This window comes from Tubulanus polymorphus, chromosome 10 (genome assembly GCF_964204645.1).
Source record: "Tubulanus polymorphus chromosome 10, tnTubPoly1.2, whole genome shotgun sequence".
In the NCBI taxonomy this organism is placed as follows: Eukaryota; Metazoa; Nemertea; class Palaeonemertea; order Tubulaniformes; family Tubulanidae; genus Tubulanus; species Tubulanus polymorphus.
In genome coordinates, this window is record NC_134034.1 from 11,554,182 (window position 1) to 11,572,395 (window position 18,214).

The 18,214-nt window shown below is 41.5% G+C and overlaps 2 protein-coding genes across 6 annotated transcripts; one reads left to right on the forward strand and one right to left on the reverse strand.

Annotated features, from left to right (window-relative positions):
- Nucleotides 1–294: 294 nt before the first annotated feature.
- LOC141912305 (uncharacterized) lies at nt 295–2,531 on the reverse strand. Its single transcript, XM_074803550.1, has 6 exons — nt 2,523–2,531; nt 1,784–2,071; nt 1,401–1,452; nt 1,217–1,324; nt 1,056–1,107; nt 295–599 (listed from the first exon to the last, which is right to left on the reverse strand). The coding sequence occupies exons 2-6, from the start codon at nt 2,045–2,047 to the stop codon at nt 401–403; spliced, it is 675 nt and encodes a 224-aa protein (XP_074659651.1). The 5' UTR covers nt 2,048–2,071; nt 2,523–2,531; the 3' UTR covers nt 295–400.
- Nucleotides 2,532–2,681: 150 nt separating this feature from the next.
- LOC141911698 (ras-related protein Ral-A-like) lies at nt 2,682–18,192 on the forward strand. Of its 5 annotated transcripts, none has more exons than XM_074802704.1 (7): nt 2,682–2,818; nt 10,113–10,251; nt 12,036–12,244; nt 12,702–12,786; nt 12,860–12,949; nt 13,464–13,599; nt 14,617–18,192. In XM_074802704.1, the coding sequence occupies exons 2-6, from the start codon at nt 10,144–10,146 to the stop codon at nt 13,581–13,583; spliced, it is 612 nt and encodes a 203-aa protein (XP_074658805.1). In that variant the 5' UTR covers nt 2,682–2,818; nt 10,113–10,143; the 3' UTR covers nt 13,584–13,599; nt 14,617–18,192. The 5 variants fall into 5 exon arrangements, with proteins under 5 accessions (XP_074658805.1, XP_074658806.1, XP_074658801.1 ...); XM_074802705.1 differs by having other exon boundaries at nt 2,695–2,737; XM_074802700.1 differs by lacking the exon at nt 2,682–2,818 and adding an exon at nt 3,680–3,861.
- The last annotated feature ends 22 nt before the right edge of the window (nt 18,193–18,214 follow it).

An 18,214-nucleotide genomic window follows, 5' to 3' on the forward strand; every position in this document is an offset into this window, starting at 1 on the left:
GGGAATTTGAACTTTTGGTGTCTTGTTGTTCTTGCTGGTGACGAGTGACAAAATAAACCTCTTGATAAGAAACGGCCCTCACTGAGGATATCTTATAATTGAATCAGGGAATTTGAATTTTTGGTGTCTTGTTCTTGCTGGTGACGAGTAGCGCAAGGAACCTCTTGATAAGAAACAGTCCCCACTGAGGATGTCTTATATATAATTTAATTGTTGAATGTTTGCTCAAGAGTTAGGGGAGTATGAGATAACTTTCATTTGAGAAACCAAAATTAATTTTATTCAAAACTCTTTAAAAAACACTTACTTTAGATTAACATTAAAATCTTAAAACAGATTAAACCGAAAACTTCTACAACAAAATATTTCTTTTGTAAGAATAACTTTTCATCTAACACTGTTATTGTTGGTGTAGACTACTGGTGGCTCCCTCTAGAGTAATACCAGTGGCTCCCTCTGGTTTTAGCAACTGTTGCAGACGTCCGAGTCGAGCGAGAAGTCGTTCTTTCTGCTCGATTAAATCTCGTTCGTAATTCAGCGCGCATTCGATGATTTCGTCTAAAGCCGCTTCGCATTGTTGCTCCGTAGTAACGCTAGAACTGACACAACAATAAACAACTCAATTCGACCAACTTTTCGGCATGACCCTTTGATTAAGCGCACTAGTCCACCCCCTTCAAAATTTAAGTGTGCCCTCCGAGAAAACATTTTTTGCAAAAGACAAATTCAAACGGGCCCTGATAAGAACCAGGGGCTGGTTGCACAGTCACAGCTTTGACTTAAGACCAATTTAAGACCATGTTAGTTCTATAGCCAATCTAACAACTTAAGACTAGTCTCAAGATTTAAAACCACTTATAGACTTAAGCCATGACTGTGCAACTGGCCCCGGAGAACCCAAAGCCCTCCCATCAGAGTCGAATTGGAACTGGATCCAGTGATTAATTAGTTCATATTCAACCTCAGTCAAGTAAGGAGAACTGTGTAACTCGAGTCCAGTGTTCCAAAACATTGGCTAACACTGTTACCTCTAATTTAAGAGACAAGTAACTTACTTAAAATGTTGTAAGTACATGTTTCGGATAGAACTGGTCTCTGAGTTCAGATCTGAAAAAAAAATACCAAAAGTGAAAAAATCTTCATTGTTTCCTATGGCAATGGAAGATGAAAATAGTTTTTTATTTGTGGAGATTTTAAACTTGTGCGGCGAACGTACTTTTGATAAGGTCATCGAACGGTATAAAATGATCGTCAGCGTTCGGTGGAGTAGATTCTGCAGCTGCGCCCTCCGGTGGGATATCGCTCTTTTCCATCTCGCTGCGACCTAAAAAATCAAAGACGACCTTGAGATCGAGATCATCCGAGGAGATTAATCGAGGAATTAATGTTCGGTTTCTAACCTGAACTGGTATCTTGATTACTGAATTGATTAGATCCTGAATTGGGTTCTGTCTGAAAAAAAAAGAAGAAAATTCTTAAGATAAAATTCCAATCAAAACTGGTTACCATGGTTTCCCTTTCATTAGTTAGTTAGCTATTGACGAGGTCAGGGGCCGGTTGCATAGTCATGGCTTAGACTTAAGACCAGTCTAAGACCAACTTAGTTCTATAGCCAATCTAACAACTTAAGACCAGTCTTACGATTTAAGACCACTTTTGACCTTAAGTCACGACTGTGCAACCGGGCCCTGGGGTTTAGGGGTCCTAAGCCCCTGACCTCGACTGGGTTTAGGGCCCCTAAACCCCGCGGTCAAACTGGGTGACCTATCGGATAGAATCTTACTCGCTCTGCCGTAGTGAGGTTTTTGAATCGTTTTTGTGGCTGTTGATTGATTGAGTCGCTGAATGCAGGATCGCTCCAGTCCCCGGAGCAGCCCGTCAGAGAATTGGAGGATGTGATGAGGCAATCGTTGGGATCTTTCGGAGGAGGCATCAAAATTGATTCATCTTCCTGCGATCTGAAGAATACTGGAGGTGGTGGTGACAACAACATCCTCGCCTGCCACTGCTGCTGCTGTTGTCCTCCCTGCTCTTCAATGTCTTCCATTGTTACTCTTGTTTCAAAAACAACCTGAAAGAAAACAAAGGGAAAACAATTAAGAGGAAAATGAATGGTGTTCTTAAGTCTAGGTAGATATACACGGATAGGCCTAGTGAGTGGTAGGAGGACGGATGGTGGTATCCTGTCAAATGGTCTCAAAAAGGGTAATGAGGGGTTGATCTAGTTAGAATGAGGGTTTAGAGTTACAGGAGGGGTTCGTGAGGGATATATAAAAAGTGTACCATCATTATCAAAGCAAACAGACCAAATTTATTTGATTGATTGCAGACGAATCTTTTATATTTTCTACAGTTTTTGTGGTTTTGAGTCGATCACTCCCCTACTATCACTCCCCCTGACCTGGGGAACAGACTTGGTCTTTTAAAGAAACAAATACAGGACAAGACGACGCCTTTAAAACTCTCGAATTATGAATTAAACAGACGTAAAAACATGAAAAACACAATTTCTTCAGAGATACCCGGCAATCGATGATGTCACTCTACACGGGATTCCCGTATATCCCAGCGGGCACTGGCTGACGTCAGGGAATTCTCAAAAATCCCCGCCCGGAATCTCTCCGCACGGGTATGCCCAGGGATTCCCTGTCGGGATATACGGGAATTCCGTGACGTAAAACAATCCGCCATTTTCCTTGGTTTCGAGACCAAGCCCAAAATCGGAGTTTGAAAACAAGTGAGTTTTAACGTTGAATTCGACGCAAATTGCGACTTATCGACAACTGTAAACTGAGATTTATTAAAGATTTTAATTAAGGTCAGTGTTTTTATCACCTGTCATTGCGTTATAACGATCAAATCTGCAGATTTTTAACTGTAATCAGAGGCGTTTCCGACAATACCAGATTGAATTGAATTTATTGCCTATGTGATCGTGTATTTACTGTTTTCGGCGAAAATGCCCTATGTTTGGAGCTTGGAAGGATTCTTACATCAACTTAAAGCATTATCAGTTGATGTGGCAATTCCTTCCTGTAGAAGTAGGCAAGTCTTATAAACTTGCAAATAAATTCCATCTATTCCAACCAGAAAACCGGTCTTGCCTCTTGGCCGCCTCTGGCTTCTGGTTGGCCTGAGCCTACTACACTTGGGGCCAGTTGCTCAAAGGGTTGGTTAAAGACAACCAAAGGATACAAACCATAGCAACAAAACTTTTAATTGTCATTATATCAACTTTACTCCACTGGTTCACTGTAACAAACTTTTTAGCAACTATGGCCCCTGCTACTGTTGAATTATAGTTTGGAGAAATTGTAAATAATTTTTTTGCTGTTTACCAGTTTTTTCTCAGTATCTAGCCTGTCATACGCTTTCTGTGAAATAAATTTGAGCTTGAACTTAAGCTGTTCTTGTTGACAGTGGTTAGAAATGAATATGACATGAACCTCTAGGTACAGACCTATAAATATAGAATCATTGATAAGCTACTGGATGAACGGAATGCATCACGGTTATCAATATGAGTCACACGGAGGGAGGGAGACTGTAGGGTGTAATCACTATCAGTTTAAACAAACGTAAACAAATTGATTCAATTATGTGTCATCAGTTAATATTGCTTCATTGTGTATAAGAATTTAGTTTGTTTGAAATAAGCTTCAGTCATTGAATAGTTGTGGTGAGAGTGGCCTCTATGCTATAAGGAATTTGTCTTCAGTGAAATAGTGTAAAACCTAAGCTCCTACTAGTCATTCAGCTCTCCGTCAGCAGCTGGAATTTCTTTGATCTCGCACTCCTGATAGTCCTAGCGCGGATTTGACCGTTAATCGAAATGGGAAAACTGTGGCAAGTCTTATGCGGGTAAGAATCAGTTTATGAGTTTTTTCAGTTTCTAAAAAAATACTTCTTTATTCAAATATTTTCCCGATTCTTCTGATACCAGAGATACTTTACGCGTTAAGCTAATAAAAAACTGATACCTCCTTTCTCCTAATCGGCCGGGTAACTTTTGTAAACTGCGATAAAATTTGTAATCAGTTCGTTTCTATAACTGCCGGGTTTGTTAGTGTTAGGTCTGTTAGTTAGGGCTTGATCGTGATTTTAAAAAGAAGTGAATGTACAGGATAGAAAGGCGACCGGCCGGGTCAACTTTTGAGCTCAGCTGTATGAGCTGATGAGAAAAAAGGTCACGATAGGTAGAACACAATATCCGTGTTGACGCGATGAGGAGAGAATCCCACAATGATAATAAAAAGTCCGAAAATGAAACTTCGAGATAGTAGTTTATTTCAACGTTTCGACTATATCCTAAAGATCCTGAAGATGACTATTAGGATATAGTCGAAACGTTGAAATAAACTACTATCTCGAAGTTTCATTTTCGGACTTTTTATTATCATTGTGGGAGAAAAAAGGTATCCGTTTTCTAGCCTTACACTTGTTATTTAACTACCCTGTATTCATCTTAAACGTAATATTGGGTAAAATTCAAATATGAGTTGAAAGGAATAAGGAAATTTATCCTTTTTCGGTCGGAAATAAGTAAGAGTTTCAGATCAGGGCTGGGTTTCATAGAGGTGGAAGAAAGATAGTCCCTGGGAACATTTTGAAATTTGTCAGTTATAACCATGGTTTCTCATTGTAACTATGGTGGTTGTTACCCAGATTGACGATTTACCCCTAGGGATAACTTTGATACTCAGTCTATGAAACCGGGCCCAGGAATTCAATATATTGCAAAAACATAATTTAGGTACTGAAAATTGTAGACTGATAGAAATGTAGTTATTTCGAAGTCTTATTTTGATTGACAGAAGTTACGAGAGGTTTTTACGGCAGGTTTTTCTTCAGCTGAGATATTATTAAAGTTTTCTCTTATGAGTCATTGTTTCTATACTGGATTTGATTGAGTCATTCGTTGAGCCGCCGCGTGCTGGCACAATACTGTCGCAATACTGGCACAATACTTTATAAAGCCGTCACACAAATATATCTATTGAAATAACTATGCAATGAATTATATTTGTAGGGCTCTATATATATATAATATATTGTTCTACACCCTCAAAAATAGAAATAAAAATATTATGTTTGTTTTGAGAAATATGCAGCCAGTTGACATGCGTGTGTTTTAATAATATCGTAGGTTTAAGGCGTAAAAATGATTAACCCTTAAATCGGTTATAAAGATGAAGTGATTTAATCAAGAAAATAGATTTAGTTGAAAGTTCAAACACTACTTTGTGAAAACCCGGGTCCAGTTCGTTTAGTGAATTGTGTATTTCGTGGACTCCTGGGCCCAGTGCACGTCTTGCCTTAAGTTTTAATCTTAAGACCGGTCTTTAGTTGTTAGATTGGCTATAGAATCAAGTTGGTCTAAGACTGGTCTTAAATCTAAGCTATGACTATGCAACAGACCCCTGGGGCCGGTTCCATAGACAGGACTTAGACTTAAGACCAGTCTAAGACAAACTTAGTTCTATAGACAATCTAACAACTTAAGACCACTTTTGGTCTTAAGTCTTGACTATGGAACCGGCCCCTGGGCCGGGTTTCATAGACGTTGTTATAACCATGGTTTCTCATTGCGGTGGTTGTAACCCACAGATTGATGATTTACCGCCTGGGGCGGGGGATAACTTTGAAACCGGGCCCTCGAGAATAGATTTACGATGACCTTGATCGAACAGGGGTCAACGGGTTCGTCGCGTGGATTAATTTCAGGTAAAGTACGATTTGATTTAGAACTCGTTTAGAACTCATTCGTCAGTCTTGTCACGTCGTCGTTCGGCGCTGTGACTCAACCAGCCTGCTCGGTGAATGCTGGATCAATGTGTATCTGTTGCAATAAAACTGCTGCTGTCTGGCTGGCTCTGTCTCTCTGTGATGCTGTGTCCGGCTACTAGCAGCAGCAGCAGCAGAAGCGAGTCTCGCCCTGTTGCTCTCGAGACGTTCCGTACATCTGGACCCGACTGGCTCCAAAATCCGTGTTAAACAAATAGCGAGGATTATGTTTTAAAAACGGTTTTAGAATTTAGCGTTTATCGGAATATTTCGAATTTGTGAGGATTATTTTTCTTGGATCGTCGTTGATGTGCGTGAATATACGTGAAATAGACGACGATGTTTGCCAGGTAAACTGAACCTTTCTGTAGAACGTCAGTGAACCCCGGGAACTGATAAAAAAACTCACTGTTTATTTCATATTCAGTCTGTTGCATAATATCCATCATTTAGACAATGATATAAACAACGCAATAACAATTGCCACACTCTACTGCCAGTTACTGTATGTGTGCTATTTAGATGCTACCTTCATCAAATTCAGTTTGTTGTGAATAAGAGCAGGCGGGCGAGCAGACGGTGGGTCGGTCTCTTGTAACAATGGGAACCTGTATGATGATATAGCTACTTTAAAATGCTCCTTGCATATGGTTTGATATAATTTGATAGTTATCCAATCAACACTTGTCCCTGATCTAAATGAAGCTCTGTGTGCTGTAGGGTATGGCTCAGTGTCCGGTGAACCATCAGGTTTATATCCCTGTAAGGGATGTGTCTGCTAAGGCAGGGGTTTGTACTGTGACTGAGTCTCATGGTGTCATTAGGTTCGAATACCTGTGAGGGAGGATATATCTAATTAGGGCAGGGGTTTGTACCACGCCAGGCTCATATGAGGCAGGTACATTGCAGAGTGCATGGTGTGAGGGACGGGTGTAGGCTATTAGGGCAGTTTGTACCACGCTAGGCTTGAGTCAGGAACGTGGCAGAGTCTCTGGGTGTGAGGGACGGGTGTAGCTATTAGGGCAGTTTGTGCCACGCTAGGCTTGAGGCAGGAACGTGGCAGAGTCTCTGGGTGCGAGGGACGGGTGTAGCTATTAGGGCAGTTTGTACCACGCTAGGCTTGTAGCAGGAACGTGGCAGAGTCTCTGGGTGTGAGGGACGGGTGTAGACTATTAGGGCAGTTTGTACCAGGCTAGGCTTGAGGCAGGAACGTTGCAGAGTCTCTGGGTGTGAGGGACGGGTGTAGACTATTAGGGCAGTTTGTACCAGGCTAGGCTTGAGGCAGGAACGTGGCAGAGTCTCTGGGTGTGAGGGACGGGTGTAGGCTATTAGGGCAGTTTGTACCACGCTAGGCTTGAGGCAGGAACGTTGCAGCGTCTCTGGGTGTGAGGGACGGGTGTAGACTATTAGCGCAGTTTGTACCAGGCTAGGCTTGAGGCAGGAACGTGGCAGAGTCTCTGGGTGAGAGGGACAGGTGTAGACTATTAGGGCAGTTTGTACCAGGCTAGGCTTGAGTCAGGAACCTTGCAGAGTCTCTCGGTGAGGGACGGGTGTAGGCTATTAGGGCAGTTTGTACCACGCTAGGCTTGAAAGAGGAATGTGGCGGAGTCTCATGAATAATGCCTGCTTGCTATCAGGAGATGAGTAGATGGACCTGTTGCTACCATACACCGGTACTATCCATGTTTTATGAGGTGTATTATACAGCGTGTACAGAATGCTATAATTTGATGGTTTATCCCTCGGGTGAAGGGCGAACGTTCAGGAGTGGAGAGGGGAATTTTTATTGCCAGGTTAATTGTATAGTCCACTCATGAACACTCTCACAGCCAGCTCTGACTGTTCTCTCTCTAACAACGCTGCCATTTACATTTTTAGTGCCGCTAATTTCCTGATTTTGAGCTCCTTCTCTCCGCACCCAGAATCAGCGAGGCGTTCGTTCGTTCATTCAGTCATTTTAGATGCAGATTTTATGGTTTATACAGTTGTTGACCCCGGCGAAGTCGTCAGTCGCACAAGTCGTCTCTTTTTTTGAATCTCGATTTGTATTTTCCGTAAGAAAAAAAATTAAGAAGTCATCAACGTAATGATCATCGTAACCAACGATAACTTCAGCTCAAATTTGACTAATTAAGAAATTTTAGTTCAATCTCTTATTTTGAGCCCTAATTTATATTTCTAAATCAATTACTAAGCATAAGTGGTCATTTCGATCAGTCATTTCGATGACTTTCACGGTGAGTTTGACAGACTGAAGACAATCCTAGATAAACTCTGGACGCAGCTCCCTGCAGTGATTTTCATTCAGAAATCTTTAGATGAAAGAAAAAAAATGATCTGAGAGGAATTGAATTTTCACTCGCCGGAGGTCACAGCCAGATTTCAATCGATTTCTAGACTGAAGCGCATCCGTTGCGCGCAGGGCATCTCTTAGATCGCACCTGCTCGGCCCGGCGCCTGCGGGCTCGTATATTGGATCGGCAAATGATATGAAAGTCAAAAGATGTCACCGGTATATCATCGCTGACGTCTGCGTGTTCAGTGGTTAATCCGTTTCGGCAGAAAAATCAATACCTCCGCGTCTGCTTGTGATGATATTATTTAGTTTTCTATTTATACTCGTCTCGTCGATGTGCGTCAGGTTTGTGACACTTTCATCGTTCATACGATTTCGAACAATCGCCGAATGATAATGCGATTTATTTCGAGGTTTTCTGTAATTGAATGATTAAATCTTCTTATCTGAGTTCCGGGTATGTGTGGCGTGCGCGCGTCATTAGATCGACTGATTTGTGGTTTCAGCAAACGTGATCTGTGGATCAAACAATATCTGGTTGAGCGAGCAGTCATGTTTTAGAATCGTAAGGACCTAGGACCAGTTTCACAATCATGACTTGGTTTGAAATTCTGAGATCGGTCTGAAGTTCTTAGACTAACTATGGAGCTGAGAAATTAAGCTGGTTTTAAGTTGTTAGATTGTCTATAGAACCAAAACGAGCTTATACTGGTCTTAAGTTGTTAGATTGGTTATAGAACTAAAATGGCTATGGAACCAAAATGGTCTTAGACTGGCCTCAAGTTGTTAGATTGGCTATAGAACCAAAATGAGCTTATACTGGTCTTAAGTTGTTAGATTGGTTATAGAACTAAAATGGCTATGGAACCAAAATGGTCTTAGACTGGCCTCAAGTTGTTAGATTGGCTATAGAACCAAAATGAGCTTAAACTGGTCTTAAGTTGTTAGATTGGTTATACAACCAAAATGGCTATGGAACCAAAATGGTCTTAGACTGGCCTCAAGTTGTTAGATTGGCTATAGAACCAAAATGAGCTTAAACTGGTCTTAAGTTGTTAGATTGGTTATACAACCAAAATGGCTATGGAACCAAAATGGTCTTAGACTGGCCTCAAGTTGTTAGATTGGCTATAGAACCAAAATGAGCTTAGACTGGTTTTAACCTGATAGAATGGTTATAGAACCAAAATGGTCTTAGACTGGTCTTAACCTGTTAGATTGGCTATAGAACCAAAATGGTCTTAGACTGGTCTTAACCTGTTAGATTGGCTATAGAACTGCGTTGTTCTTAAGACTGGTTTCAAGGATTACACACGAGCTGAAGAGCTAGGATCTTCTTGGACATGGCTCAATCTCTCGCAACATTACATTTCAGTAAATCATGCCATAACATTCGGAGATATGCCGGGTTCGCCGTGTGTTTATTGAATTCTCCAGACACAGGAACTCAGTTGAGAACGCGCACGTAGATTAAAACTCTCATATTCAGATAAGAACCTCCTCTCTCTCCTCTGCGATAATGGTCATATAGTGTTTGTATGGTAAATGGATTGATTTTGGAGTAATATGAACAGTCTCTGAGCGTCTCTGTGTCTCGTGAGCTGTTTGCGTCATATGTCGTTTATTGTTTTCATTGTTCACTTGTCGCAGACCACCTGTCTCTCTCTCTCTCTCTCTCTCTCTCTCTCTGATCTACTGATAATAAATACGGCATCAAACCCTGGATCAATGAGAGACCAGCGAAACACTGACTATAAACACCTGTGGTCAGTCACTCAAAAGCTGGTTTGAATTGACCGTTGGACCAACTTCATGGTTGCAATGTCACTTGGTGTTGACCAGAGACCGACCGACCGACCGACCGACCGACCGACCGACCGACCGACCGACCGACCGACCGACCGACCGACCGACCGACCGACCGACCGACCGACCGACCGACCAGGATTCAAACACATTAACTCGGATTATTGAGACTGCCCCTCCCCCCACCTCCCTCACGTTTCTGATGATCTGTTGTTTCTATTTTCAGTTGTTTCCCAAACAGAGATTCATCGTTCACGATGTCGAAAGCTAAAACGCAATCAGCGGCCATTATTCACAAGGTTATCATGGTCGGTAGCGGTGGTGTCGGAAAATCAGCTTTAACTTTACAGTTCATGTACGACGAGGTGAGTTAACTGATATCCCCTCACTCCCTCCCCTCACCCCCTCTCCCCTCCCCCTCACTCCCTCTCAATCAGGGTAAATCAGCGTTACAGTTCATGTACGACGAGGTGAGTCCCTCTCCCCCTCACTCCCTCTCAATCAGGGTAAATCAGTGTTACAATTCACATGTTCGACAAGGTGAGTTTACTAATCACCTCTCTCCCCTCACTCCTCTCCCTCTCTCACTCCCGTCCCTCTCCCCCACTCCCCTCCCTATCCCCTTACTCCCTCTCTTCTCACTCCCCTCCCTATCCCCTTACTCCCTCTCCCCTCTCCCCTTACTCCCTCTCCCCTTACTCCCCCCTTACTCCCTACCTCTCCCCTTATTCTCCCTCCCTCTCCCCTCCCTCCCTCCCTCTCCCCTTACTCCCTCTCCCTCCCTCTCCCCTTACTCCTCTCTCACTCCCCTTCCTAGCTTTCCCTCCCCTCTTCCCTTACTCCCTCTCCCCTCACTCCCCTCCCTCTCTCCTTACTCCCTCTCCTCACTCCCCTCCCTCTCCCCTTACTCCCACTCCCTCCATCTAGGAAAATCGGCGTTAATGTTACAGTTCATGTACGACGAGTTGGTTTAGTAATCACTCACTCTCCTCACCTGCTCTCCCTAACCCCCTTCACCCCGGTATATAGAGCCCTGTTAATCTGTCCGACTGGTAATTAATGTTGTCAGGGAAAAAGAATTTCAGGAATTATCTGTACGAGAATCTCGACCCTATGTTCGATGATAAAGTACATTCTGATATATTTGCTGCATAGTGAAAAATGGTTTATGAGAATTCTAGAAAGTATGACTGAACTGAAGTTGAGAGGTTGTCTTAAATCTTAAGTCCGATCTCTAGTTGAGAGTTTGTCTTAAGACTGATCTTGATAACCTTTGCAGTTGTTAGTTGTTGGCCGTTGAACCAAACTCACTAATGGATACGTGTACCGGTATATAAGATTTTGAAGACCGTTAAGTCGCTATCCCATTAATGAAACCTGTTCCAGACGGGCCTATGTATAGTGGAAACGCTATCTGTGATAAACGCGTTGTTGAAAGTTGAAACTATTATACTGATTTGATTAAATATTCCCCGGTATTCGTTGTTTGTGTTTGGTATTTATTCTGAGTTGAACGCACGGTAATATTTCAGTAGTCGTATTGAAACCACTCGTAAATATCAGATCTACTTTGCGCTGGCAACTTAAAGATTAAAACTACCGTATGCGAACTTCAATCGCAATGATATATCTGACCTTAAAACTGGACATGGACCCGGTTCCACAGTTGTGAGTTAAGATTTGTTTCGGAGTTTACTCGTTTAGAATGAACTCATTTTAACTCTTAACTCAGAACTGTGGAACTAGATCCTGAATTGTAAGCTTAGATGCTGCAACTGAGGCCCGTGGGTAATCTGGACCTGTATCCGCGGTTTGCGGGTTCAAGTTTGACTTAAAGTTCGTTGAGAGTTGAAATGAGTTCATTATTTGACTTCAGGAGTCACATTATGGAGTCAAATCGAGTTTACGATTCGAACCGGGTTGAGGGGACTGAGGTGGTTTTAACATTTCACGAAAGTGTCGTCAATATTTAGTATCCATGACCGATACTGACATTTACTTCTGACTTAAACTAGAGTTGATATCTCCTAGCGCCTTGAAGTGTAACTTTAAACTGGTCCCAATTCCTAAGTTCAGACCTATGATAATCCGATCCCGTTTTACACTTAATTTCGTTTAAATCTAATAATTGAATGGTTGTCGTTGACAGTTTGTCGAGGATTATGAACCGACGAAGGCCGACTCGTACCGTAAGAAGGTCGTGTTAGACGGCGAGGAAGTGCAGATCGATATTTTAGACACGGCCGGACAGGAAGATTACGCGGCTATTCGTGATAACTATTTCCGCAGCGGCGAAGGTTTTCTCTGCGTTTTCTCGATTACGGAACAAGAATCGTTTCAAGCTACAGCTGAATTTAGGTGATTATAAAATATTTTTGAAAATTATAAATCTGTAGCTGGAGCCACCCCTTTATAGATAATCTGGAGCCATCCCTCATGGATAGTCTGCAGCCTGGAGCCACCCCCTCAAGGATAATCTGTAGCCTGGAGCCACCACCTTAGATAATCTAGAGCCACCCCTCATGGATAGTCTGCAGCCTGGAGCCACCTCCGAGGATAATCTGTAGCCTGGAGCCACCGTACTATAGGTAATCCGGAGTCACCCCCTCATGGATAATCTGCTGCCTGGAGTCACCCCCTCGTGGATAATCTGCTGCCTGGAGCCACCCCTCACAGATAATCTACAGCCTAGAGCCATCCCTTTTACAGATAATCTACTGCCTGGAACCCTACCTCTCAATCTGCAGCTTGGAACCATCCCCTAACAGACAATCTGCAACCTGGGATTCACGTTCTGTCGCTTGCTATTTTACAGGGAACAGATTTTACGTGTAAAAAATGATGACAACATTCCATTTTTATTGGTTGGAAATAAATCGGATTTAGAGGATAGAAGACAGGTATGTGTTGATGTCTCTCGGCGTCGCTGTTGGGTCTGAACTGCTTGAGTTGACGGTTTAAGTTTCGTTACAGGTCACTGTTGAAGAAGCTCAGCAAAGAGCCGGACAGTGGAGCGTCCCATACGTAGAAACTTCAGCTAAAACTAGAGCTAACGTAGATAAGGTATGAATCAAAAATCTCTGGGAGGTGTGTAGGTGTCCGGGAGGTCGGTAGGTGTATGGCACCTCTGTAGGTGTCTGGAAGCTCCGTGGGTCTGTAGGAGCTTTTTCAGGGGTCTGAAGGTGTCTAGGAGCATGTTTGAGGTGTGTGGGTGGCCAATAGTACTGTAGGTGTCAGTCTGTTAATGTTAGCTCTGTTAGTGTTAGCTCTGTTAGTGTTTATTATTTATACGGAAGCTCGTTTTATTTTTTAATCTTTCACTGGCTGGCTATAACTGCATGCTTTATGTTTTTTGTTCTCAAAGAATGCCACCTGTCAATCAATTTTGTGTATTAGCCACGCCTCCAGACAGCTGCGTCTGCTCTACCCGCTCCTTAGTTGTGTTTGCATTTTCTGTTGTTGTGTTCTGTTTTTATAAGTAGGAATGCCACCTGTCAATCAATTTTGTATATAGGCCACGCCTCCCGGCAGCTGCGTCTGCTCTACCCGCTGTTTAGTTGTGTTCTGTTTTTAAAAGGCGTTCTATGATTTGCTGCGTACGATGAAGATGGAATACGGCTCCGAGCGACACCGACGTAAAAGTCAACCCGGTTACGAACCCGACGATAACAATCGAGGCTGTTGTAATATACAATAGAGGGCGTCGTCAGACGGTATTAACCAATCATAATCATCCCTCCTCCACCACCCCTCGAAACCCCTCCCACGCCTGTCAATCATTTAGTATCCGCGTAATCCGGATTATTGGATTAAGTGTTCTTTAAATATTGAAGGAGAATGATATATGATTTGATATGGGGATTTGGATTAACCACTAATCCGTATGAACCACTAATCCGGATTGCGAATATGTTTATCGTTTATTTCAGTTACCTGTATTTATCAGTGATTGTTGCACATTTCTAGATCATGCACTACATCGAAAATGATTTTAAATATTACAGGGACCAGTTCAGAAACGATGGCCGTTCCATATTTCATTCGATTTGATGATGTCATAGGAGTATTAACTGAGGCGGCCATCTTTTCTGCACGGGTCTGCAATGATGATTCATCTATAATTTTATCCCGATTCAAACGAAAACGTATTCATGGTGTTGGGAGTTTGTAATGAAATGATGATGTCATTGGGGGATTTTTAGAGGCAGCCATCTTGCTTGAAGCCACTATAAGCCATGTCACTTGGCAATTTGATGATGTCATTGGGGACTTAATGATGGCGGCCATCTTTACTTCTGCAGAAGGTCCTTACGACTCTTTGATTCCTTTGAAACTCCTTCTAAATGGAAAATGCTTTTAAAGCTGCTCAAATGTCCTTTAATTTGGGCGAAATGTTTTAAAACTCCTTCAATTTTCAGAAAAAGGCTATCAAAAAAGTTTTATTGGACTACACCTAAATTCGTACAGTTGTGACGAGGATTTTCCCGATTTAGCAGTTGACAATTTAGAAACTGAGTTTAGTTTGTGTATTCGATAAAATTTACAAAACACTGAGTGAATAGTTTACCGATATAAACAGAACTGATTTAGGAGGAGTCTACAGTGATGCAGACGCTTCCTCGAAATTTCAAATGTTCGCCTTGAAAACTCCTTATATCCAAGAATGAACGATCTGTAGGTTCCCCCTGTTCTGTAGTTTACTGATGGTATGATTGTTATTTTCGTTGCAGGTATTTTTCGACTTAATGCGCGAGATACGATCGCGAAAATTAGAAGGTAGCAAACAAAGCAACGGCAAAAATAAGAAGAAAAAGGACAAATCCAAGCGGAAATGTACGATTTTGTAAAAACAAAAAAAAAGACAAATTTAAAATTGGAAAAAAGACATTATAATTCGTTAATCAAAAGACCGTTTATAATTTGATGACTCATACGACCACCAGGAGGCGCTGTACATACATTTCAACGTGACACCTATTGCTATTGGGAATGGAAAACAATGCAAATGCAGATCATTATACAGAATATTGAGCACCATCGAGCTGTAGTGTATATTTTGATGGATAGATGGCGCAGGCGGGGTTCGTGCAGCTCCCCTACATTGTTCAACTCGAGACAACAATGCACTCGTCTCCAAGGTGACTGCACGGCCATTTTGTTTTTAAGAATATAGCATGCACTTCATTTTGTGCGATACACACATTCACTAAAAACATTATTATACCTGATACTAATGCAATATTTATGAAGAAATCAATGTCTTAAAATATATTCAAATACAGCCTGATAGGAACTGAGTTCAGGGATGGGATGGGGAACCTACAATTCTGCTGTGGCAATTGAGTATTCCACTTATGACAAGTAAGACCCACCAGGTGTCACTAGTAGTTACGGCACTCCGTGTTCAATTTCTCCTACAATTCAGTGAGAAACTTTTCAATGAAAACTATAGCAATCACTGAGTAGAAAATAAATTCCTGATTATATTAAGGTCCTGTGATAATGTATGGATTCAGGGCCTAGAAATTCAGTTCAAAATTGATTGAAAATTAACTCTTATTTTAACAAAGCTTAAGACCAAGTGCTCGCCACGCCACCTGGTGTGATAGCTGGTGCTGCGGTTCTCCATTCAACCCGAACTGCAGTGTCCTGTGAATTCACTATTTATTTACCTTAAATGAGAATAAATCTAATAATTATTATAATTGTAAAACTCTTGCGAACACCAGTGAATCGTCGTGTGTTTATGAAGTAAAATGGTGTTTAATGTGTATCTCGTTAATTAACGCGCGCGTTGCTGCTATAGGATACGATTCATGAAATGTTGAATTTATATTTTTACAACTTCGATGATGATATGTGGCTTTTTATAGAATGAATTAAACTCTAATCATTGAGAAATCTTTGCTGGAATAATCGGTTTCATGAGGACGGCTAAATTTGAACAAATGAAAACAAGAAACGACTTGCAGCAACTGAGTTTAGCTTTTTCGAGAAAATGGCTCGGGATTCAAGGCAAACTTAAAGCCAAAGCTCTAGGATCTATTATAGATCTTAATTAAAACTGGTCTTTAGTTAATAATGGCAATTGAAAACTCAAAGCAATTAATAGCTAAGCTGAGTTGAGCCTTTTCATGAAACTGGTTCGGTGGCTCCGGATTCATGGAAACTTAATACCAAAGCTCCGGGGTCCATTTGTAATATTAAGTCATATAGGATTTTGAAACTGGTCTTTAGTGATTAGATAGACTATAGAAAACTTCAACATAGATTTTATTTATTTGCATTTAAACTCATTTTGAAATGAGCTTCAATTAGTTTTAATCATTACTACCAGCAGCAGCAGCAGCAGCAGACGGACTTGTACGAAAATCATCCATTATTCCGGTGCCCGGGCAACGACCCTCGGCTCAGTATCGCTAGAAATATCGTCCAAAAATTTACTCTGACCCTATTCCGCAGTTTACTCGGACCCTATTCCGCAGTTTACTCGGACCCTATTCCGCAGTTTACTCGGACCCTATTCCGCAGTTTACTCGGACCCTATTCCGCAGTTTACTCGGACCCTATTCCGCAGTTTACTCGGACCCTATTCCGCAGTTTACTCGGACCCTATTCCGCAGTTGTGAGTTTGGATTTGACTAGGGTGAGTACTCATGAGGTCAGTGGAACTGGGTCAGTTGCTCGAAAGATGGCCAAACTTAACCGCCAGATACAATAAGAATGGACTTTTAATCGTCGCTCTATCAACTATCCACTAGTTAAGTCTTGCTAGCGTTAAAGGAACTCATCCCCCCCCAAATTCTTGGACACAGAAATCTGACATTAATTGTGCTGCGTACTCGTGTTAATTTTTGTTTTATCGTTTTCAAACAAATGTAAATAGTTCAGTAGGTTTATAACCAGTGGAAATTAGCTCGTAGTTGATCAGCATCACGAATCTGCTTAATTCGGATCATGTTCGGTGGGATCTATATTCTCCTGATGTTCGGTGGGATCTATATTCTCCTGATGTTCCGTGGGATCTATATTCTCCTGATGTTCGGTGGGATCTATATTCTCCTGATGGTACCCTGGCTACAGACGTTTTGAAAAATAACCACAAATCTCCGTGATACTAACTTCGAAATGGTTCTGATTTCGGCCACAATTACCAATCAGGACCACAGATCGGCATTTCCCAGTCATATTTTGACTCTTATTCGGGTTAACTAGTTTCAGAACTGGGTCTAGTAATTTAAAAATGTCTGTAAAGTAGGTTTTGATTGGTCTCCACCGATTCTGCAATTCTCTTCTGGCGCGTTCGTGTCAACCAGAATATGCTCTACCTATTCCGGGATGGTATAATCTGTAAACCTGATAGAAGCGGTCGGTAGAGTTTGTAATATGTAAACCTGATAGAAGCGGCCGGTAGAGAGTTTGTAATCTGTAAACCTGATAGAAGCGACCGGTAGAGAGTTTGTAATTCGGAATTGCTTAATCGGTATACGTCCAATCGAAACCTGCGTTAGATTGAAAAGAAATTATTTTCAATATTGAGAAGGCTGTAACTTGCTTAAAGTCGTCAGTGCTGATGATGACTTAAACCTGGCAGACTGCCAGGGGTCTGCACGGAGAACTCCGAGTATTCTATCAGTCTTTCTTTGAATGTAAGCGTATATGTTTTGGCGTCTGCTTGGAGTACTCCGACCGACCGTGTAGGTTTCAGTCTACTACGCTCCCCCATGACTTGTTTTAACGCTTTGTTTGTTGTCAAACCTCAGAATAGAAATATCTGAATATTTTTTCATGTACATGTATAACGTTAATGTACTAATAATATATAATATTGTATATATATATGAATAATTATAATAATAATAGTAATGATGATAATATGAATGATAAACTGGTTCAATACGATTATTATTATTACTATTATTATAGTGTAAAATGTTTACAATTGAAAATGAATAAAATTTGAATGAAAATTTATATATATACGTATCCTAAATCAAGCATTACGTTCTGAATCTAATGATTAAACCCCTCAGTCCAAGGGCTGCAGTACGAGGTCAAGGACAGCGGTTTCTTTAGTGGTGTACTCTCGCCTCCCGGCAATTGTACTCTATCATTGGCCTTTTCGAGAGTCCGAAACCTTTCTGTCGAGGTCGTGCGATTGTGTGATTCGGATTTTGTGCGGCCCAATACCTGTCATTTCGTTACCTGCTCTGAAGAAGCATATCATATTTGAATTGTACGTTCCAGCCGTGCATTAACCACGTTCGTAGAATTTCGTATAAATATTTCTTTATTTTAGCTGAAATCACAAAGTTTACTACATATAAT

Excerpts from the sequence above, each read along its gene's own strand:
- LOC141911698 (XM_074802700.1), top strand. The coding sequence starts at position 3,833 with ATGGGAAAACTGTGGCAAGTCTTATGCGG. Across the intron at positions 3,862-10,112 it reads CTGTGGCAAGTCTTATGCGG|TTGTTTCCCAAACAGAGATT; the intron begins GTAAGAATCAGT and ends TTCTATTTTCAG. Across the intron at positions 10,252-12,035 it reads TACAGTTCATGTACGACGAG|TTTGTCGAGGATTATGAACC; the intron begins GTGAGTTAACTG and ends TGTCGTTGACAG.
- LOC141912305 (XM_074803550.1), bottom strand. The coding sequence starts at position 2,047 with ATGGAAGACATTGAAGAGCAGGGAGGACAACAGCAGCAGCAGTGGCAG. Across the intron at positions 1,325-1,400 it reads TAATCAAGATACCAGTTCAG|GTCGCAGCGAGATGGAAAAG; the intron begins GTTAGAAACCGA and ends TTGATTTTTTAG. Across the intron at positions 1,108-1,216 it reads GTTCGATGACCTTATCAAAA|ATCTGAACTCAGAGACCAGT; the intron begins GTACGTTCGCCG and ends TTTTTTTTTCAG.